The sequence below is a fragment of the Scardinius erythrophthalmus genome, assembly GCF_964197995.2.
Source record: "Scardinius erythrophthalmus genome assembly, chromosome: 14".
NCBI classification, from domain to species: Eukaryota; Metazoa; Chordata; class Actinopteri; order Cypriniformes; family Leuciscidae; genus Scardinius; species Scardinius erythrophthalmus.
In genome coordinates, this window is record NC_138234.1 from 27018415 (window position 1) to 27042518 (window position 24104).

The 24104-nt window shown below is 37.9% G+C and overlaps 1 protein-coding gene across 1 annotated transcript; it reads right to left on the reverse strand.

Moving 5' to 3' along the window:
• Nucleotides 1-554: 554 nt before the first annotated feature.
• On the reverse strand, nucleotides 555-23947 carry c3b.2 (complement component c3b, tandem duplicate 2). Its single transcript, XM_081384007.1, has 42 exons — nucleotides 23841-23947; nucleotides 23708-23743; nucleotides 23513-23539; nucleotides 23044-23236; nucleotides 22752-22914; nucleotides 22583-22653; nucleotides 22390-22481; nucleotides 21397-21479; nucleotides 21229-21316; nucleotides 20586-20688; nucleotides 20394-20508; nucleotides 20195-20310; nucleotides 18339-18494; nucleotides 17650-17859; nucleotides 17369-17569; nucleotides 16414-16572; nucleotides 16204-16333; nucleotides 14168-14230; nucleotides 13499-14033; nucleotides 11192-11277; nucleotides 9678-9817; nucleotides 9386-9595; nucleotides 9205-9271; nucleotides 8693-8779; nucleotides 8355-8558; nucleotides 8190-8265; nucleotides 7948-8107; nucleotides 7726-7836; nucleotides 6654-6798; nucleotides 6404-6567; nucleotides 6158-6313; nucleotides 4493-4552; nucleotides 4298-4388; nucleotides 3231-3282; nucleotides 3055-3142; nucleotides 2402-2491; nucleotides 2200-2305; nucleotides 1756-1845; nucleotides 1596-1679; nucleotides 1438-1518; nucleotides 1096-1243; nucleotides 555-1019 (listed from the first exon to the last, which is right to left on the reverse strand). The coding sequence occupies exons 1-42, from the start codon at nucleotides 23912-23914 to the stop codon at nucleotides 875-877; spliced, it is 5256 nt and encodes a 1751-aa protein (XP_081240133.1). The 5' UTR covers nucleotides 23915-23947; the 3' UTR covers nucleotides 555-874.
• Between the last annotated feature and the right edge of the window lie 157 nt (nucleotides 23948-24104).

Genomic DNA, 24104 nt, shown 5'->3' on the forward strand with positions numbered 1-24104 from the left:
TTTAAGCAAATTGTAATTTTTGGGTGAACTATCCCCCTTTAAGTTTAATTGTGGCCACGTTGACTAGAATAATGCTGTACTAAAAACGGAAAATATTTTCCTTTGCGTTTTTCGTGTAGGCCTACAGATGACAACGTAGTCAAAACAACCCGTTCACACGGATCCACGAAAAACGCTGCATTATGTTGTCAGGCCAGTAGATGGCGATGTCACTTTGTAAATAAACAAACATTATGCGCTTAAACTGAACACGTAATGTCAAAACAGCCCCTAATTTGTTCCTTTGTTTTAATTTAGTTTTAACAGCGTTTTCAACTGAAACCAGAAGACTTTTTATGTGTTTTCGCCGTTCTTTTACATGACGACGGCGTTTTGGGTGCCTGAAAACGCAAACTTCTGAAAATTGGTTTCAAAGTGAAGTTCGAAGTTTTTAGATTAAACTACAAAAACATGAATTTGTGAAAACTGTGACATCATGTACAGTATTACATGTTCAGTCTAGGCGCATATTATAGTGTTTCTATAATATATAAATAAAACATTCAACATAACAGCACAGCTCTGTAACACTTTTATCAATGATATACAGTATAATATGACATCACGGTATTAGGTTTTTTAGTGTTAAGATTCTGGTACAGATTAAGCATTGATTGCATTTTTTTGGTAGTTGTTTTCTTTACACACATTTCGAAGTTGTAAACAAAACAAAGATTATTGCAGTATATAAAATACTATTTCAGTCTACTTGCAGTTTCTTTGTAATTAATTGAGAAATTTACGAGCAATAGCAGATTAGATTTTCTTCTGTGGACTAAAAAAACCCAATAAGCATGACAAAATTCATCAGTATATTCAAAGAACAGCATTTGTCTCAAGACTGACAGCCACTTTCTGTCAGTGCCGTTGCGAAGCTCTTCAGCTTGTCGCATTTCTCCTGCAGGGGAGATCCAGCACCGCATTCAGACTCAGCCGGCCAGCGCTCGACCCACGTGTCTTTACCCAGCGTATACACATACCTGAGAGGGAAACCGTGAGCGAATAGTCAAATACAGACCCTAACATGTACATTTCCAGTGCTATTACGCTACTCGCCTGTTGGACGTGCTCCCCGCTTGCCAAACATCAGCGATCGGCCCAATGATCAGATAGTCCTGACCCTCTCTCAAACCAAGCCCTGTCCTACAGCTCGCATGAGAGAGGAACATTCGTCTTTCCTTCTCGATCAGACCTTCTTCTGTCCCTACACAAACAGAAATGGAGGTACATGAGGTTAAATAAGACTCTACACTTTATTGGCATCTGTGATTCCGTGAACAACCTTTAACATCCATGGAACCTTTCCGTTATAGTGGAAAAGGGTTCTTAAAATGTTCTTAAAATCAAGATTTTGTAAAAGGGCATTATAGGTCCACTTTAAGAGTGTAGTAGACGTACCTTCTTTGATAACCTGCACGATCTCCATCTCGTACTGGTCATAGTGACTCTGGCTGGCGCTGATCAGTTTGACCCTGAAGGCTGAAGAAAAGACACATTTATTGAGATGATGGTGAGATCACGACGTGTGTCGTCCCCCCCCAAAAAGAAACTTTTACCATGATGTAATCCATTGCACACAGCATCCTTCCTCTGTTCTATCCCAAAAGACAAGGAGTCTTCTTTCACTACACAACAGTCACCTATGAAAGGAAGTTTTAAAACTGGTTAAAGTTGAGAAGTTGATTGAAAACATAAAGATAGTCTTGCTGAACTGACCCTGTGAGCAGCGGCACACGTCGTCTTTGCAGATCTGATCGAGCTGCTGTTGGTCTTCAGGAGGAGAGTAGAATCTGCTACAACGCTTATCTGACAGAACAAAGATCGTAATCACGATCACACCGTTAGTTTTCTAATAAGTCATGGGAACGAATTCTTAATAATCTATTTTTCACATGTCTTGTGCGGGAATCCAAAGCATTCATCAGATTAAACGGGTTTTCAAATTGGGGTTTGTGAGCAACAAGGGAAGGGCTACATAATTTGATGACTTTTTTATCAAAGTTAAGATGTAACTCAATAAGTAAATAATCTAGCTCAATAAAGCAAGTCGTGATTCTCGCGAGATTTGACGGGGCGTCACCTCTCAAACTTGCATTGCTAGTTTTGCCTTTAACGGTGTAGATTAGTAGTATAACTTCACAAACCTTTGTGTGTACGAACCTTTGTTGTAGTACTGGTAAACTGTGACAGTGGAAGGCTGAAGGAGCCCCACTTTAAATTTCTGATGCAGTCTGAATGTGATCATGTCTGTCTCAGTACTGGACACCTGTCCGGGTCATTCATACAAAGACAAATATTCAATGTTGCCTTCATTTACATCAAAGTAAACAAGTATGAACTGTAAGGCTGGTTGTTAGGTTACCTTAAACAAGTGAATTATGAGGGATCCTCTGTCACTCAGGTTGTCCACCACTTGGAAGTTGTTAATGTAGCGGTCTACTGAATTTTTAAGCTAAAAAAAAAACCAATCAATCCTGACATTATCACTTCTATAACCTAATGATTTGCCTTCCTGCATACATTCTACGTGCCTACATAGTTAGCATCCTAACTGTCAAGGGGACAGATTTGAAGCGCTCTTCATAGTCAGAAAATGTGTGAAACACAAATAGACTCAACTCACAATTGATTCCAATAGAGTTCAGCGTTAGCATGTTGCTAAGCTAAAAACACAATACTCTTGGCATAAAAATACAAAGCACACACAAATATTGGGTAAAAAAGCCCACTGGTGTGTTGAATGAAAAAAATCATGATATTTTTAATCAACATCAATTAATTTACATGATTTTTTCAACCATCTTGGATGTAGCTTGCCGCAATGCATTAGGGGATTGCATTCTCCATGATAGATACAAGTAATCCTGCCAAATTTGGTTAAAGTTAGAGCTTTCATGTCTGGAGTGCAGATGTGATGCCTCCAAATGTTGTCTTGGTAGGCTACAACACAGCTAGCTTCATGATTAGCTGTTATCGCTAATGTAATGCCACATTATGTCACGAGTTTGGTCTTACCAACTCTAAATCTGAGTTTTCAGGCTCAAAGCCGGTGGGCAGGCTGATGTCCAGAATAACCATCCTCACTTGGCGTCCCTCCAGAGCCCTTTGGGAGTGCAAAGCAGAGAATTGTGGGAATCACAATAATATATCCTAGCAAAAAATAAGATATCAAACTGCATACAAGCGCTCACCTCACGCGGATATTGAGTCTGTAGGACTTTTCTACATCCGGTGGGTTTTTTTCTAAAATGGACCACAGAGCATCTTAATTAAATATTGTCCGCTATATGTGTACAGTGTAAAAAAAAAAAAAAAAGTTAGTTATGGTTTTCAGAACTTTAGCGTTAAAAAAAGTTTAGCGACATTTTCAGTTTTACAGATTTAATGTATATTTACACAGTAAACATATTTCATTAACTGATATAATGCCAGGTAACACTTTATTTTAGTATTCTTATGCTGCCTTCACATGCTAATCAGAATTATCATAAATACGAGTTTCCTAGTTAAAAATTGGACATGAACGCACTCTCAAGTCGTATTTACCACTGGGAAGCTTGGCGATAATTTTGATACCCAAGTTTCATAAACTTAAAACATGGCGGAGGGGACCGAACTACTGCTGTCGTGGCTGGTTTTCTTTATTACTTTTTTCCACAACAGATGCATAGCCTTGTCTTGTTGTTAAAGTAGTGCATATTTACATATATGAATAATCATTTGAAGCATATTGATGTTTTATACATAGCGAAAATAGCCTGTATTTGACCAAAATTCCAGAATTGCAAGCAAGCTGACTATAGATAATGCAGTGAATGTTTATGGTTGTCAATAAATGGGACGCTAAATATAATTTTGACTTTAATAAGATTTTCCCAATAAATAGGCAAGAATAAACCTGGTGTCCTCCATGATTCCTCTTCTTTCCGACAACAAAGCACTTGAATGCGACAAGCTCGTAAATACAACTTAAGAAGTGGGGAGATGGAAATTTCCGATAGCAAGTGATGACAGCATTAATGCACGTTACTACATGTACTTAATATAGTAATAAAATTAATTATGCATAATTAATTTTGACTTTTTATCTCAGAATAGAGGGATATAAACAAAATTCAGCTCAATTGTGAACAATTCTGACTTTATAACTCACAGTTGCGCGTTTATATCTATAGAAATGTAAAAAATTGTCTGAATTTTGAGATAAAACATTGAAATTACTTAAAAATTTTCCATATAAACTAATTAGAGAACATACCATCAGTCTCAGCGATGGAGACATCCAGCTGAAAGCCGTTACACGTGCTGTTCTCGTACACATCAGGAAGCTGGTGGTACACAGTCACTACCTGAGACACATAAAATGCAACAGAGAAAAGATTGTAACTAAATTATGTCTTGGTTTTATATTTTAATAAATCAATACTTTGGTGTAGATGTGGGCATTTAGCACCTCCAAAATTCCCTTGCCCTTCCCAGAAGCCACCACTGTGAATTCCTGGTCAAGAGGTACCTGCAAGAGATAATGAAGGTGAGTAACATAGTTATTGTACAGGGCCTTGGTGTTGGTGAAGTTGAAGTCATGCAACCCTGTTGTAGTTCATTTAATATAGCCTACGTTTAGCTTTTAACTTCTGCAAAATTAATATCTTTTTTCATTTATCTTGATGAACTAAACATGTGAGAATCATAAACGTTTGTTGGTCACCAAGCTTTTTTTCTGCAATAATCCAAACGCCAATGGAAAAATCCTATTGGGTTTTTGTTGGGGGAACCAGGGTGACTGGGACAGGGAGAGCACTGTATATTTACCCGAAAGTGAAGGGAATCTGTGCTAGCTGAAATATTTGTGCAGTATAATAACACCATATATATTTACAAAAACATACAGTTGTAATAAACCCCCATTGCAAATCAGGATTATTGGCACAATTTACAGAATATCAGCTGTTTGCAATGAACAAATCAAACAAAATTGAAATAGCTCAACACAAATGTTTCAAGTGGTTTACCCAAATTCAACTAAAAATGCCACTTTCAATGACTTCTACAGTCTCAAAATTATTCAACCCCTGAATAGAATCCCTCACAACAGCACAAATCTGCAAAACAGGTGTTGTCTCGGGCACACCTGATGCAATTAATCAAGGGCTTTATTAGTTGGACCAGGTGTGCTTGAGCTAGAACACATGAAATACCTGAACTGGCTAGGTTTGTTGAGTGTCACAGATATCAGATATCGTCGCTCTTCACAAACAGGATACAAAAAGGTTGCGAAGGCACGAAATGTTTCTAGTGACACAGTTGGAAGCATAGTTCGCAAGTTCAAAGTTAAAGGAACAGTGGTTACACTGTCCTGGATGGGGCAGAAAAAGGAATATATCAAAGGCTGCAGCCAGATTTCTAGGAAGGCAGGTTCAGAAAAACCCTCGAGAGACTGCAAAAGACCTGCAGCAAGACTTGGTGGCAACAGGCACTGGGGTTTCAGCTGCACAGTAAGGCAAGTAACAAACGCATGCAGTTTTCATGCCAGAACTCCAAGACCTACACCACTACTGACCCAAAATCACAAGAAAAGTTGGCTCCAATTTGCTCCAAAAAGCATATAAATAAGCCACAGAGGTTCTGAGGTTCTGTTCTGTGGAGCGATGAAACAAAATTGGAACTTTCCGGCCCTCTGAATCAGCGGTATGTCTGGAGGAAGAAGAATGAAGCATATGCTTAAAAGAACACTCTGCCTACAGTTAAGCATGGTGGTGCTCTGCGGCTGCTTTATATCCTCTGGCACTGGAAACCTTTCTTGAACCCTATAGATTACCCCATAGAAAATCTCTGGTGGGATTTGAAGAAGGTGGTAGCAACACGCAAACCCAAGAATATCACTGAACTGGAGGCCGTTACTCATGAGGAATGGGCTAAGTTTCCTCAGAAATGCTGCCTCATTTACAGCAGGTCATAACAGCAAAAGGGTGTTCTACTAAGTACTAAAGATGCGTGCCATGAAGGGCTTGAATCATTTTTAGACTGCAGAAGTCATTAAAAGTTGCATTTTCAGTTGAATTTGATTAACATTTTGATTAAAACTGTAAAGGAGAGTTTGAACGATATACTATCGCACCCGTGAAGATCGAGCCACGTAAGCAACTTCGGGATTGAAGGTCCAGCGTACGTCACTGCGACCGGGAACACTGAGCTGCACCAATAAATTCAGGTCAGTAGGAGGAGGGCTCTTCACGAGGTACTCAGAGAGGGCCTGTAGCACTACCATAGTAGACTGATGGGAGAAAACAGTCATTATATGAATAACCATGTACCTTAAATACAAATGTAAGACAATAAGTAAATGTTCACACATGGTTTTTACCTGAGTAGAGCCGTACCCTCCCCCAATGCCACGCTTCTCGCTCAGCCATTGAAAGGGGGCGGCTGCTTCTTCCATGTGGCCACTTTTGATCAGCGCTAACAATGCGTAGCCTGTAGCTTCCAGCGTGAAGAAATAATTATCAGAGTCAGGCCAGTGGGTACGATCTGTAGACAGAAAATAAAGAAAGATGAGAAAGACAAGCCCACACAAAGCAACATGTTTTATATTTTTGTTTTCAAAAGCTATGTACCAGGTGAGGCTAATTTTAGCAACATGCTCTTCATGCAGCCGTGGTTGGAGACTGCTAAGGCGTAGCATGCTATAGCCGCTGTGTACGGCCTCGACAGCTGGGGGAAATGCTCTCTTATATAAATCGCTGCTTTTCTGGACTTGTCCTGCAATGATCGAATGTAGAAAATACAATTAGCATCACTGAATATTCAATTTCAGTTTTCTGGTTTGCCCGGAAATACAACATGAATCAGTGTTGTACCTTTGTCTATTTACTTATATTTATAAGATTATTTATAATTTATATATATATATATATATATATATATATATATATATATATAAGGGGGGTACTTCAGGAACTCAAGATGCTGAATAAGTGGGCGGTCACTGTTTCTGCTTTCTGATTGGCGGAGGTCCCTTCAGAATTGAGGGGAGCGTACATTTAATGGCATAGGCCTACTTTTTTATCTGTATGAAGATGGCAAATATTTTCCTGAAAATATTTACTTCACTGTATTATCATTTTTGTACAATTCTATTTAATGTTTTTTACTTATTTTTTTAATTTAATTAAATTTAGCTATTGAATTAATTATTATTATTATTGTATGATTTAATTGAGCTTTTCTTGTAATTATTACATTTAGATATTTTTTTCAAATTATTTAATTCAGCTATTGTATTAATTATTATTATTGTTGTATAATTTAATTTAGCTTAATAATTATGAAATGTAGATATTGTTCTAATTATTTAATTCAGCTATTGTCATAATTATTTAGTTTAGCTTTAGTATTAATTATTAATTTCAGCTATTGTATTAATTATTATTATTGTATCATTTAATTTAGCTTTTGCACTAATTACACTAATAATTCAATTTTTATATTTTTCTAATAATTTAACTCAGCTATTGTTTTAATTATTTAATTTGGCTATTGTATTAATTATTTTTTTATTGTATTTTTTTATTTTATTTTTACTAATTATGAAATTTAATTAAATATTTAATTCAGCTATTGTTTCAATAATGTAATTTAGCTACCGTTTAATTCCGATGTTTTTAGCCGTGTTAAGAGTGAGGTTACCTGTACGTCAAGGCCTGGCTCTTGGCAGGTAACAGTGTTTTGTGCCTCTGCCAAAGCAATGAGCACGAATGCAGTCAGAGACACTGTGGATTCAGAGCCCCGCAGGCCTCCCTGCATCACAAAACATGTGTTAGCTAGTACTGTGAGAAAGCATTCAGATGACAGTGGTCCCCTTTTACAGATGATCATGAAACTAGTGCAATCACAGTTATAAATTCTCACCGTCATACTGGTGTCGTAGACAGGATTGTTCTCCTGAAAGGATCCATCTGGACGCTGTTTATTCTTGAGAAGGTACAGCAGAGGGCCACACAGATGCTTCTCATTGACACTGATAAACGAGTGTGCCATGGAGAACACCTTTACCACATATGCAGTGACCCTGAGACGGACATAACAAAGACACATTAACTGTACAAGGGAACGTTCAATATAGTGCTGTAGTTAAGTGCTAGCATGAATACCATGTGCTGGTGCCTTCTTTGGCGTAGGGAGGGTACGAGTCATCCGTTTTCCGATAATTAAGTTGATTTTCGTAACCTATAAATAAAAAAATAACAGAATATAAATAATTGATCTTAATCATATCTGAAAGAATGCAGTTCATCCCTGTTTCTCTCTCATTGCACCTCTTTGAATGTATTTGATGGCCTCTTCTCTGCGACTTACTCCCACAACGTCCCATTTTGCACTGCGGTCCAAGTAATGGGCAGCAATGAGGGGCAGTGTGATGGTGGCCAGGTTCTGCTCCACACACCCGCCGGGCATGCGGATCAGTGATGCCAGCGAGTCATCCTGAATGGAGTTATCAATGCTGTCTGCCAGCAAATCACCTGAAGAAAACACATACAGATCAGTACAAAACTGGGTCAAGAATTTCCCAGTTTTGTTCATTCACATCCATTATGTAATTGAGTGTTAATACCATTTCATAATATCATGAATATTGCTTAATAAAATGGCAAACCTCTGACATTGACAAATGTCTCCGGCAGAGATTTTGGTACAACGGCGTCCAGCTGCATCTTCTCCACTTCTATCATCTGTCTCCCAGCTGAGATGAAGGAAATATTTAATCATTTATTATAACAAAAAAATATATAAATGAAATCATATAGTGAATAAATTATTGAAATTAACATATACATTTTAATAATATAACATATACTTTTCATGCATCAAACCCCATTTATACTGTGTAAAACTTAAAAGCTGAAGCGTGATATTATAAAGAAATCTTTTGAGTTCTAGATAATTATACCATGTATATCACACACACACACACACACACACACACACACATATACTGTATATGTATGGTATATATTCTAAGACCCATTTATATTGTGTTACACTGCCACTGTAACAATTTTTTAAAAAGCGTGATTTTACAAAAGCAAGAATTTAAGTTAATTAAATGTTTTTTTGTGTGTTGTTGCATTGATCATGAATAATCTCATGATTTCCAACCATTCTTACCACTGTCTCCTTTCTGAATGGGGTTCAACACAAAACTCCTCACTTTAATTGTCTGGATGCCTTCTACCTAAAACACAAGATATAGCATCATGTCCCAGACAGCTACAAAAAACGTGTACGAACATGTAACAAATATCTAATATAAAATATGTTCAATATTACGCAGGATTTAGTGACTTACTACCACACGTAGATTCTTCCTCACTGCATCTTGCCCCATGAAGGAGGCCGCAATGGCTGTGACCTGTAGGGGGAGCTCTCCCGTTTTGAGGGGGATGATAGTGTATGTAATGAGCTTGGAGGAGCTGGCCTGCACCGAAACCTGCTGTCTGTGGGGTCCGCTAAATGCCACACTACACATGTCCTCTGTCTTATCCAGGATCACCATTACCTGCAAACAGACGGTTGTTCAGGTCAGGTCACAGAGACGATAGAGTGGGAGTGGGATTGTTGGATGATGGTGTGAATCCAACCTCCAGGTTTGAGTTCCTGTAGTTGTGGACCACAGCTTTGATTTGCACATATTCATTTCTGGACACCGAGTGAGGCAACCGCAGGTCTATGAAGAACTGCTTCCACGCTCGCACGTTATAAGGTTCAGCTACACAGAAACCTGCGAGAGGTTCACAAACCAGGAATAATCTCATTCTCAGGGACATTTTCACATTCATTCTCAGAAATGTCTGATATGTAGAGTCAGAATTGCGTGAAATAAAAAGTCAGAATTCTGACTTTTTTTCTCGCAATTGCGACTTTATATCACGCAATTCTGACTTTATAACACGCAATTGCGACTTTATATCATGCAATTCTGACTTTATATCTCCCAATTGCGTATTATAATGTCAGAATTGCGTGATATAAAGTCGCAATTGCGAGAAAAAAAGTCAGAATTCTGACTTTATAAGACGCAATTGTGACTTTTCTGACGGTATTATCTCGCAATTCTAAGTCAGAATTGCGAGATGTAAACTCGCAATTGTGAGATAAAAAGTCGCAATTATCTTTTACAATGTTTTATTCTGTGGCGGAAACAAGCTTCCATACGTGTAGCATTAAAATGTAAATAATTATTGATAAATAATTAATAATTAATTTGACATGTAACATTAAAATGTAAATAATTATTGATAAATAATTCATAATTAATTTGACATGTAGCATTAAAAGTTAAATAACTATTAGTGGAATATTTGTAAATTAAATGCAGAAATATTTGACAGAATTAAAAGCTAAATAGTTATTAACAAAATACTCATTATAAATTGGCATATAGCATTAAAGCCTAAATAATTATTAATAAAATATCCATAATTAATTAGACTTGTAGCATTTAAAGCTAAATAAATATTATTAAAATATACATAATTTATATGCAGAAATGCGTTACATATAGCACTAAAGCCTAAATAATTATTAATAAAATATCCATTATTAATTTGACTTGTAGCATTAAAAGCTAAATAACTATTACTAAAAAATATTTTAAATTCTTATGAAGAAATGCTTGGCACGTAGCATTAAAAGTGAAATAATACTTTTTTTAAATATTCATAATTTGTGTGCAGAAATGCTAGGCATGTAACATTAAAAGCTAAGCATTATATCCATAGTTCATATGCAAAAACGCTTGACAGGTACTATTAATAGTTTAGCAATTATTAAAATATCACATTCATATGCAGAAACACTTTATATGTTTATGTTGTTTTAAAAGCTAAATAATAATTATTATTAATAATAATATATCCATAATTCATATGCAGAAATGCTTGTCTTGTAGTATTAAAAGCTAAATATTAATTATTAATGTATTCCAAATTCATGTGCAGAAATGGCTCATATAGCATAAAATCTAATAAAAATTATCATAATTCATATCTTTTGATTGTAATTATTCAGCTATCACTATGGCAGATCTAAAACCATATAAAGGAGCTCTGCCCAGACAAACAGATGATCTTCAGACGAGATCAGGACTCTTTACCCTTCTCAGGCGAGGCACTGACAGCCAGAAACCCCCACTGAGTGATACTGTCAGGAAGAACCGTGTCCATTGAAAACACAGCCAGCCTGGAATAACAAACACTTCATCAGTGAACATGATAAAAGTGGGACTTCTTCACTGAGTGTGTGCGTTCACACCGAACGCGAACAGCGCGTCAAAATCGCGCCTGCCGCGTCTAGTTATACGCTTGACCACTTTGTGTGCATTCGCGTGTCAAGAGCGAAATTGACGCGCGTAAAATCAAAAGTTTGAATCGAAATTTACGCGCGTCACGCGCGTCAGAGGCGAAAGTTTCGAAACCTGTTGGCGGCCATCTTTTTTTAGATGTTTATCGAGCATTAGCGCATTAATCGAGAGAGTCACCGCTCGTATATGCTCTGGAGAGCAGAAACAGCAGCGTAGTGGACATCGTCGCTGTTCTCGGGTCCACCAAACCCTCCGGAGGGTTTCAGGGGTTTCACAATTTGCTCCAGGAGGTAGGTTTGGTGGACCTAACGGTGAGGACGCTGACGAGGAAAGCGTAGGCCGTATAAGCCTCGGCCTCGAGTGGTGGTCGCTGCCTGACGAGCCCGCGCTGTACAGCCCGGCGCGAGGTTCACCCTGTTGCACATAAATAGCATTCAATACAAAATGAGTATCTCTCATATATTGAAATCGAGTTTTGTTTTTATTTGCTTTATTGTGCATTTTAGTCATATTACAAAATAATTTATTGAGGCCAAACATAAAATAACATTATAAACTGTCACTTCACCACGTGACAGCAGCATGCAAGCAGGCTCCTGATTGGTTAACGCGGCGCGAATTGACGCAGAAGTTCAGATTTTTCAACTCGGGCGGCAGACGCGAATTCGCGTCAAACGCGTGAATGCACAAATAGCACTAATAAAATCATTCGCGCGTAACGCGCTTAACGCGCCAGACGCTCAATTTGCGTCATTCGCGCGAACTTGACGCGCGAATGAGGCGAATTCGCGTCTACCGCGCCGCGCTAAACGCCTCATTCGCGCCGCAGGAATTTTTTACGCGCGTAACGCGTCTTTGCATTGACTTAACATTGAAATGACTCGCGCCTGACGCGCTAAACGCGTCCGGTGTGAACGCACCTTAATGCTGCGTTCACACCAAACGCGAAAATGCGTCAAAATTCGCGCCTGCCGCGTCTAGTTATACGCGTGACCACTTTGTGTGCATTCACGCGTCAAGAGCGAAATTGACGCGCGTAAAATCAAAAGTTTGAAGCGAAATTTACGCGCGTCACGTGCGTCAAAGGCGAATCCCGGGGGCGAAAGTATCGAAAGCTGTTGGCGGCCATCTTTTTCATTTGTTTATCGAGCATTAGCATTAGCATTAATCGAGAGAATCACCGCTCGTATATGCTCTGGAGAGCAGAAACAGCTGCGTAGGGGACATCGTCGCTGTACTCGGGTCCACCAAAACCTCCGGAGGGTTTCAGGAGTTTCACAATTTGCTCCAGGAGGTAGGTTTGGTGGACCTAACGGTGAGGACGCTGACGAGGACAGCGTAGGCCGTATAAAGCCTCGGCCTCGAGTGGTCTCTGCATGACGAGCCCGCGCTGTACAGCCCGGCGCGAGGTTTACCCTCTCCCGCACCTAATCTGTCATTTATTTTTGTTTTGATAATAAATGGAGCCAGCCTCCAGAAGTGAAACCTGTCCTGTGATTTTTTTGAAAAGTTTTTGTACACTTAATTGTGTTTGGTGTCTTTACATTAGATTAATAAAGTTTCATATAGGCGAATCTAGAATAGATATGGAATAAATAGCATTCAATACAAATGAGTAGGCTATCTCTCATATTGAAATCGAGTTTTTATGTGAAAGATTTGCTTTGTTGTGCATTTTAGTCATATTACAAAATAATTTATTGAGGCCAAACATAAAATAACATTAAACTGTCAGTTCACCACGTGACAGCAGCAAGCAGGCAGGCTCCTGATTGGTTAACGCGGCGCGAATTGACGCAGAAGTTCAGATTTTTCAACTCGGACGGCAGACGCGAATTCGCGTCAAACGCGTGATGCACAAAAAGCACAATTCGCGCTTGACGCGCGAAACGCGCCAGACGCTCAATTCGCATCATTCGCGCGAACTAGACGCGCGAATGAGGCGAATTCGCGTCTACCGCGCCGCGCTAAACGCCTCATTCGCGCCGCAAGACCTCCAGACGCGCGTAAACGCGTCTTACCATTGACTTAACATTGAAATCACTCGCGCCAGACGCATTTTCGCGTTTGGTGTGAACGCAGCATAAGTCAAACTCTTACCCATCAGACTTGGGTATGCTGGGCAGTCTGATGTCAGTCCACAGCCACGACTCGAAGAACTTGGTGCGCACGTAAATGTCTTCTATGTCAGCTAAATCATCTTCATCGAACTCTTGCTCCTCCTCCTCCTCCTCCTCCTCCTCCACCACCTCCGCCACCTCCGCTTTTGTGCTTTCAAAATCATTGTCCCTGCGTGCTGACACCCCAAGTCTTTCGACATGAGAATGGAGGACGACAGATCGGTATACCTCAATAGCATCTGAAAAGGTAAAATAATCCATGGGATCTTCAATCGTTTCAATCGTGAAGGTGGTGGGTGTAGGGGTGATGGTGGGTGTAGGGGTGGTCGTCGGGGGCCTGGTAACGACGCCAAGCTCCTCCCCTCTGTACTGTGCGCAACAGTGGAGGAAAGCTAACACGCAGCTCCAGTCCTCGGTGATGTAGAGGGAGCGGCGGTAGCACGAATAGGGCATGGGAATCTCCCGCATGCCGTCCACACAACATCTCTGCAGGAGCTCGTCAGAATATACCTTCTCTGAGAGACAAGAACGTGTTAAGGCAGGGCGCATTAGCTCGACTCGCTCATTATGGCTAGCGCTTTTGCTAACACTTGTCAACAAACTCTAAAATATCAAACTTTTTAAAGATTTCTGATGCACAGCGACTCACCCAGCTGCTCTCTGAGCTGCAGTTTGGCAGCAGAACGTCTTCTTCTAGATTTACTGGAGCAATCTGTTCCAAACAAAAGAAATACACTCTTAAAAATAAAGGTTCTTTATTGGCATCTATGGTTCAGTGAAGAACCTTTAACATCCATGGAACCTTTCCATTCCACTAAAGGTTCTTGATGGTGGAAAAAGGTTCTTTAAAGGTGCATTGCGCAAGTCTCTGAGTTTTTGCAGAACTATGCCCCCTCTGGCGACAAGCGAAACTGCAACACTGCAACTGAACGGGCATGACGTCACGCCCAGTCTCAAATTCCGACCCGAATCCCTCTTATTGATTTTACTGTACAGGATTATAGAGGCATTCGCAGTGATCAGAGAAGGGCTCATTCAGCCCATGAGGCAATTGTTTTAAGCATGCATGGGTTAGAAAAACGGGTATTTTTAACATGAAATGTTGCGCAATGCACCTTTAAAATGTTTTTCACTCTAAGAAAAAAATGGTTTTAAGAACTGACCACTGAAAGGTTCTTTGGGGAACCAAAAATGGTTCATCGCTGTGAAACCATGGCGAATGGGATGTGGATGCTGAAGGTCAAGATCACCCTAGAGAGCATCTCAATGTAAAACCAATGATATCTGATATTATTGCCATAATGTTACAGTGTTAAAGTCCCCCGGTAGTCAATAATTATCCCTTAAAACTTATCTTTGATCACCAAAATAACATATTGAACGTTTTTTTTTCCTTGAAAAAAATTCTTCATGCCTTAAAATGGTTTGAATGTAACTCTACATCCTTGAATATGCAAATGAGCCCCGCCTCCACTCACTCACTCACACCAGCTAAGAGATCCACTCGTTGACAATCACACGCTGACCTGATTGGTTACAAGATAGTTTGTGACGTCAGAAACACCAGCGATTTCAACCGGTGTTTTTGGGTTCACTGGAGATTTAAGGAGAAAATACTCAGCAGTGAAGTTGACTTATGAATTTGCACATGGTTTGTCTTAAAGCATTTTAAAAAACACCACATAGACATTTAAACAACATTAAAAGCTTGATTTTCACCACAGGGGGACTTTAACCATAGGTAAGATTTTTGAAAGGCTGCATAACAACTGTTGCCTAAAAATAGGATATATTTGTCCTGTATTTTTGATTAGGCATCTGGTTGCACTTTATTTCACTGTACATGGACTTATGTGTAAAGTGTACCTTAGACTTACCTAAGAAAGTACAGCTTAATATAAGGTAACTACATTGTTTAAGGTTAGTAAACAGTTATTGCAACTACTATAATAAGTACATAGTATGTACATGGGGAACAGGACTGTAAAATAGTTAAGAAATTAAAAGTCTGCCATTTTTGTGCAATTTTGTGTTGTTGCCATCCTCATTATCTTTGCCTAATTCTGAAGCTTTGGGCTTGTTTTATAAATATAACCGTTCAATGTCAGTAGTATTTAAAAGAAAGTTATACTTTAATTCGTCAAGTAAGTATTAAATTGATCAAAAGTTAATACATTTAAAATGCTGCAAAAATTAATATTTCAAATAAATGCTGTTCTTTTGAACTTTCTATTCTAGAATCCTGAACAAAAATGTATTATAAAAAAGCACAAAATATTAAGCAACACTGATAATAATAATGAGCATCAAAACCGCATATTAGAATGATTCTGAAGGATCATGTGACACTGAAGACTGATTTGATCACAGGAATAAATTACATTTTACAATATATTCAAATACAAAATAGTTATTTTCAACTGTAAAAATATTTCACAATATTACCGTTTTACTGTATTTTTGATCAAATAAATGCATCTGTGATGCACATAAGAGACTTTAAATATGTTCCAATCTTTGAATGGTAGTGTAATGACATTTATTCTAGTCCAATTGATTAGATGTTAATGCTGTGTGTGTGTGTGTGTGTGTGTGTGTGTGTGTGTGTGTGTGTGTGTGTGTGTGTGTGTGTGTGTGTGTGTGTGTGTGTGTGTGTGTGTGTGTGTGTGTGTGTGTGTGAAGGACCTTTTCTGTCGTCAGTGGAATGTCCTGTGCTGGAATAAAACATCAGTCCTGCATCACTGAAAACACCCATATTATTCTTGCCTCCTCCAGAGGTGCAGCCCATATCGCCCTGTCCCACCACCTCCCACACCTGAGTGAAAGAGTCATGAGTGTCAATGAGGCCCTGGAGAATGTTCTGGAGAGTACAGTGAAAATAACGTCGTCACTCACCTTCTTCTGCGTCAGGCGGTTTTTACTCAACAGAAAGATGGCGTTATCCACCGCAACCAGGCTGACCTTTGCTCCCGGGTCACCTTTCACTTCAAATTTAAAGCTGCTGCCTGGTGAGTAGTAATTGAGTTTTTCTCCCTCCACTGATCCTACACTGAGCTAACACAATCATAAAAACACTCAAATAAAATAATGCACTCATAAATAAACGAATGTAAGCCACTATTATGGCATTAAACTTATATGGCCTTTTTTTTGGGACACAGTAACCTCTTAAAGGTGCACTGTGTAATTTTTAGCGGGATCTAGTGGTGAGGTTGCGAATTGCAACCAACAGAAGTTACGGTGGCCGACAGAAAAAGATATTGTAGCCAGTTAAAGGAGAACCCCGGTCAATTTGAACATTGAGCTAATTTTCTTGTAAATTTGAAAAAATCGGTGTTGCCTACACCGTGTTATCCTCTTTTTAAAATTTGCACCCTGTTGACTTCAATGGGGCAAGTTTTAAACCTGCTTTTAGCCTCTTAACTTCCTTGATGTGTCATTACAAGTGCACAGCCAATATGAGTGATTCCTTCAGAGTGATCACGGGTGAATCTGACTGCAGTAGATGTGAAAGATATTAATAAAAATGATGTTACTTCAGCCAGCGCACATACCTGTATTTTCTTCCTGTTTTCGGTCGAAGTCCATAGTAATCGATTGTCGAGTTCATGTGTGTGATCATAGGTAACTAAACCTATGCGTGTGAACTCGACAATCAATTACTATGGCCTTCGACCGAAAACAGGAAGAAAATATAGGCAAAATAAATATTACACAATAAATATTACACAATGCACCTTTAAGTGGTTTAAAAACCAGAAGCAGAATTACTTACATTATTGAAAAATAGGCGTTAAGTGCTAGAATCATGCAATGTTAATAATTTCGTATAGACGCCACATGAACTCACCGAACCTACACACCGGTCCTCCACATCAACAAACACAGAGTCTGCCACCACTTCCGCATTATATTTCCATGGCAAAATGTAGTACGCCACAATCCGAAAAGCAGGTAGCATTTCTGTGGTAACCAGCAGAGGAATGTTTATGACAGCCAGGTCTTTGACATCCATTCTCCCAGCATGGATTATATTTCCCTTGCTTAACACCTATAGAAACAATTGTAAGTGTAATCAATACCAAGATTGCAGTCATTTTCATCCCAAAATGCCCCAAGTGTCATACTCACGGCATACGTCAGATGCTCCACAAACTTTTTTTGATCTGGTGGGGATTTGATGTGCGCTTCGACGTTGAGTCTGTCGCCCACCACCACTCGATTGAGACCCACTGAGATATGCAGGAAGTTCCTGTAGCCGGAAAAAGGGGAATATGGCTCCACATGCACTTCTAAAACAGCCTGCTGTTCTGGTTTCAGTGAAGGATTCGCTGTCTCCACCTGCACATGAATACGTCAATCATGACAAGTCTCTGGGTAGTTTTGGCAGGTTAATAAATATGGCAATGTTAATGTATTTTGTTTTGGTGGACTAGATCTGCTACGCTGCTTCAGAGTAAGTATGGACTTGCTTCTTCTAATAGATACACAAACACGCTGCTGTGAGCGAGCAAGATATGCTGCAGCATAAATAGACATGCATAAATCTAGGCAGGTGGAGCTGGGGGAGGTGGAGGGGTTCAAAGGAACTCTGATAGTGCACTGCAGGACTAGCTTACAGCAAACACTGCACCAGACTATTTAAATGTTGAGCAAGCAATCTCATTGGCTGCAGGATCAGCAGAGGCCAATCAGCTTGTGCCATGCAGTAATGATGTAATAGCTTGCAGATTGCATGTAAAGGACTTATCCTATGCCCTGTGTGTGTGTGTATATATGTTTTTATTGTGCGTGTATGTTTTTTCTGTGAGTTGACTTACTTTCAGTATCTGTGATTTACCATATGAGCTGGCCGTGTTAGGCATGTTGATGTAGACTTGGATGATGCCGCTGTGAACACTGATCGGGCTTTCAAGAAAGCTGATTTTAACAGGAATATTAGGGGCTGGAGAGCCGTCATGGTTACTCACTGCAACCTAAGCAACAAAATACAAACTAATTTGTAATAATGCTACAGTCATGTGCTAAAATCAACAATCCTATCATAAAATCAGATCAAAGGGATAGTTCACCCAAAATTTTTTACATAATTTACTCAGCGCCTAATATCTTTTTAGAAGGAAGCTAAAAAAAATATATAAATAATTTGACAAAAACACATCAAATTACTAAAACTTAAACTAAAATAAAAAAAAACGTGAAAATATAAAAATAAAACCTTTTCAAAATAATAATAGACAACATATTGCTTGTATTTGTTCCCAAGGAATTTCTAATTTAATTTTTTTTTATATTATGTATGTGTGTGTATATACAGTACCAGTCAAAAGTTTGGAAACATTACTATTTTTAATGTTTTTGAAAGAAGTCTCTTATGCTCATCAAGCCTGCAGTTAAAAAAACAAAAAACATAAAAAAAACAGTAATATTATGAAATATTATTACAATTTAAAATAATGGTTCTCTTTTTTAATATACTTTAAAATGTAATTTATTTTTGTGATGCAAAGCTGAATTTTCATCAGCAAGTACTCCAGTCTTTGGTGTCTTATGATCCTTCAGAAATCATTCTAATATGCTGATTTATGATCAATGTTGGAAACAGTTGTGCTGCTTAATATTTTTTATATTTTTTATGAGATACTTTTTTTCAGGATTATTTGATGAATAAAAAGTTAAAAAGAACTGTATTTATTTAGAATAGAAATCTTTTGTAACAATATACACTACCGTTCAAAAGTTTGGGAACAATAACTATTTTTTTTTTAAGAAATTAGTACTTTAATTCAACAAGGATGCGTTAAATTGATAAAAGGTGATGGTAACGATTTATATTGTTAGAATTTTTTTTATTTTGAATAAATGCTGTTTTTATGAATAAATGCTGTTAACGTTTTACTCATCGATGAATCCTGAAAAAAGTATTCCAAAAAAATATATTAAACAGCACAACTGTTTCCATCATTGATAATAACTGAGTATCAAATCATCATATTAGAATGATTTCTAAAGGACCATAAGACACCAAAGACTGGAGTACTTGCTGATGGAAATTCAGCTTTGCATCACAAAAATAAATTAAATTTTAAATTATATTAAAAAAGAGAACCATTATTTTAAATTGTAATAATATTTCATAATATTACTGTTTGTTTGTTTTTTGTTGTTTTTTTTTAACTGCGAATTGATGAGCATAAGAGACTTCTTTCAAAAACATTAAAAATAGTAATGTTTCCAAACTTTTGACTGGTACTGTATATATACACTGTATATTTTTGTAAAAAAAAAAAAAAAAAAAAAAACACAGAAATGCCTTGGGAATTAACTGAAATGAAAGAAGTTAACTAAAATTACTAAAACTGAAATAACAATAAATGAAAGCCAAAAATAAATGTTTTTTTAATCTACAAGAAATGACAAATGCACATAGCAAAACGACTAAAACTTAAATTAAAACATAAAAATGAAAACTAACTCAAAATATTAACAAATACTCTAAATAATATTAAAAATTAAACTGCTGTTGAGTTCTTTTTAGAGCCAGACAGCCCGTGTTCACCGTCCAGGGTAAGGAACAGAGCAGCTTGGGCATTCTGCTCAATCACACAGGTATGACATGACGTGAAGGGTGAACTATCCCTTAGAGCAGTAAACGTCGCAACAGAAAGCAAATTACCTTCATGCCAAATGGCAGGCCATGTTTGTAATACTTTGGTGTGTCCCTGATGGACAGCATGTAAGGTGATATTACTATTTTAATGCCGGATATCTCTGCATCCACAAGGTCGCTACCTGAGAAGAAAGTCTTAAGACGTAAGAGTGTTTTCACAGAGGAAAACTCAGAGGCAAACACTGATATTTACTGATTTACCCACCTGAGCTGGTCATTACTGACGCTTTGACGTACACAGAAGACCCCACTAGGCTGTTTGTGTCAGGATAGACCCTCTTTATCTCCTCCATAGTCAAACTAACAATTCCTCCATTCAGCTGCAATTTATAAAACAGATTACAAAAGTCTCTTTCTACAAAGCTAATGTTTTTTTTTATCTTGTTTAATCACTTACATCATTCAGTTGCTTCATAGATGTGAGTCTCTTCTTCTCACCATTTATTTCAATACCAAACAGCACATATGCAACACCTTTCACTGGTTCACCATAAAGATACCTGGAAGAAATATACATAGTGACCACAAGGTTTTTGGACACTTATGAATGTTGAATTCAATACGTCACTGTTCAAAAATCTGGGATCGGTAAGATTTTGTAATGCTTTTGAAAAAAGTCTCTTATTCTCACCAAGGCTGCATTTATTCAATAAAAAATATGGTAAAACATTGTGAAATATAAAAAAAAAAAAAAAAAACTTTTATATTTGAATATATTTTATATATTAAAATAGATTTATTTCTATATATTATTTATATATTGAAATCGATTTATTTATTCCTGTGATGGCAACGCTGAATTTTCAGCATCATTACTCTGAATGTCTTCAGTGTCACATGTTCATTCTAATATGATCAAAAAACATTTCTTATTATTATCAGTGTTGAAAACAGTTGTGCTGCTGAATATTTTTGCGGAAACTGTGATTGAAAAAAAAAATCTAACAGACCCCAAATTTTTGAACGGTAGAACATATATAAAAGTGTTACTTCAGCGTCTAAATAAGTTCTGAAAATTCAGAGTAGTTTGATTCACACACCTGGCAGTTACTTCTACTTCCAGCTTATCTGCATCTAGACCAAGGTGGGGCGTCTTTGGATTCAAAGTGACATTGAACGCTGGGAGCACTTGGGAGCAAGAAGAAATGGCGTTAACCCACCGACAGAGGGAAATAAATAAGAATATGAAGATTATATGCATTGCTTACCATATTTCTTTACTTCAAACTCTCTGCTGAAAATGTTCTCTTTTCCCTGATCAAACTTTGCAACAACTTTCCACTTGCCCTCTCTGGAAAATCAAAAAAGATCAGCAGCTACATGAGCACAGGGTAAATCAAAATGTATTATAATCATATTAATATATAATATTAAATATAAATTACATTATTTTATAAAAATATAACAATTTAAAATATTGAATGTTTAATTAATTATAAAACAGAGATAATTACATTTAAACACACAAACTATACTAATTGTGTAATTATACTATAGAGCTGGTAAGTCCCGCCCATCCGTAAAACCCCGCTGGACCTCTAGGTTGAAAAATCGTCAATGCAAGTGAATGTGAGAAAATAATTATTTTCTGGTCCCGTTTGAATTGTGCCATGAATGTGAACATATGTTGTCTGTAAATTTTTCATATAATTTTTCATGTTACGAGTTTGACAGTATATTGTATGATTCTTCGGCTAGCAGTTGTGGAAAAGACATAACGAGAAAGACTACATGTCGCCTATGTGACGTCACCCCATAAAGTTGACTTACCCGTGGTTTTCGCCAACCTCAACGATTTTGTCCTCTCCCTGAAAGAAGGCGGTGAAGTGCACCAAAGACACAGACATGTTTAGCGGGATCCGTGAGCTAGTGTCCGTATGCGAGTGGTGGTGATGTTTCAAACGCGTCGAAAGCAGCGAAGAGTTGTAGTCCACAAAGTGCTCTCACACAAAGTCTAACCGTATCAAACTTCAACCCGCTAAATTGTAGCATTCTTTACACGAAAAATTATATAAAAAATTCACAGACAATATTATGTTCACATTCAAGGCACAATTCAAACGGGACCCGAAAATAATTATTTTCTCCCATTCACTTGTCTTGCATTGATGATTTTTCAACCTAGAGGTCCAGTGGGGTTAGCGGAAGGAGCGGGACTTACCAGCTCTATAAACCAGAAATGAACAGTTTTGTATGCATACTTGACTACAGTGGAGAGGAGGTAGGTGTCAGATAGTATCCCATCTATTGCTTTGGCTCTGGAAATACCATGAACTGCAATACCATCTGGATTCTGAAACATGAGCCAATTGAGCCATAAAACATTGTTGAAGATAAATAAACTGTTGACTTGCAAACTGTAATGACGCTTATGTCAATGCCAGCGACAATCACCTGAATCTCAAGAGATATGGTTTTCTCAGAAGCACGGAATTCTGAATCAGATACAAAAGCCCTGGAACGCACTGGAAAATTCCCGGAATGATCAAGGAAAACAAAAAGGATTGAACAATGCACTAATAATAGGTATTATCAATGTGCTCAACAGCATGTGAGATCTGACCTGCATCTCCAGGGTTGTAAACAGGTTTATCAGTCTGAATGAAGATGTGTCCAGTGCGGAACGACACTGTTATTACTCTTTCTGCACGATGGAATTGGCCGAACTGAGCAACCAGCTTCACATATTTCTTCTTTCCATCTGGACGTAGCACATTTGGATCAATCTGGCAAAAGACCGTATTTTATTACATTTAGGTTCAGCATGCAACATGAGCAATGTCTCAAACAAGTGAGAACTTTAACCAACCAAGTTTAAACCAACCAAGATAAAATACATTCATACATAAATTCACCTCAATGGTCTTGAGGGCGCTGTACTTGTTGTCTGACTTGAGGATAACTGAGTCCCGCCAATAGACAGTTTCGGAGACTGGATAGTCATAAACCTGGATATTGACTTTTAGTACCCGGGACAGATTCTGGCCCTCTAGAAGGATGTTCTGTTTTGTTCCAGGCCTTATCTTTGCTGGAGCTAGAATAGAAAACCTAAACCAAAACATACACATCCAAGCACACATAACTTCGATGGGAAACATGTTTTCAATTTTCAAATTAAGGTATATTTTAAATGATTTTGTTTTTGTGGTAAAATAAATAAAAAATGTCAAAGTGGTCTGACTTAAAAGAAAAGAAATTGAATAGCCTGACGTTCAAAAAGACTATTTCTAAACTAAAAAAAAAAGAAAGAAAAAAAAGAAGAAAAGAAGTGTGTTACAGTGTGTGTTAACCAACTAAGGTCAGAGGACAGTGTAGCCTACTTACGTCGGAGACGGGTCAATAACCGGCTCACTGTCAACACAGATCACACTCACAAGTTACAGATAAACCCTACTTGATTTTACATACAACAAAAATCAATACTGAGAATTTTATAGGCTATACATTAAAGTTTTTCAAAAAATTATCTCAGAAGCACAAAATACACAACACACACACAAAAAAGATATCAGTATATACCGTATTCGCATATTAGGTCCCCAAACTGTCCTCTTGCTGTTCAATTGACAAGATAAACACACTTTAAATCAACTTCGAGACAAGGAGAACATTTACACATTATTAAACGTTATTAATATAATATTAAACGCACTGTTTTTGAGAGGAAGCCTGGCCATCGGAGATGTGACAGAGCAAAGTCGTCCATAACAGCAGTGGAAGGAGCATCTCGTCCGTTGGAGTGACGACTCATAAAATGTCCGAAACATCAACGAGAGAGCTGTAATAATACCTCAAAATCCCTCCCACTAAACCAGACCACCGCTATCTTCAAACTTTGAGAAACTCTTGTGTAATGTTTGCTTTAAGCACCAGCCATATCTGGCAACATACACATAGGCAACATATTACAGGCTTT

Coding starts and splice junctions, on each gene's coding strand:
- c3b.2 (XM_081384007.1), bottom strand. CDS start 23,914: ATGCTCCTTCCACTGCTGTTATGGACGACTTTGCTCTGTCACATCTCC. Junction 8,108..8,189: donor AAAGAAGGCACCAGCACATG/GTATTCATGCTA, acceptor TGTCCGTCTCAG/GGTCACTGCATATGTGGTAA. Junction 3,283..4,297: donor CTCCATCGCTGAGACTGATG/GTATGTTCTCTA, acceptor GGTCCATTTTAG/AAAAAAACCCACCGGATGTA.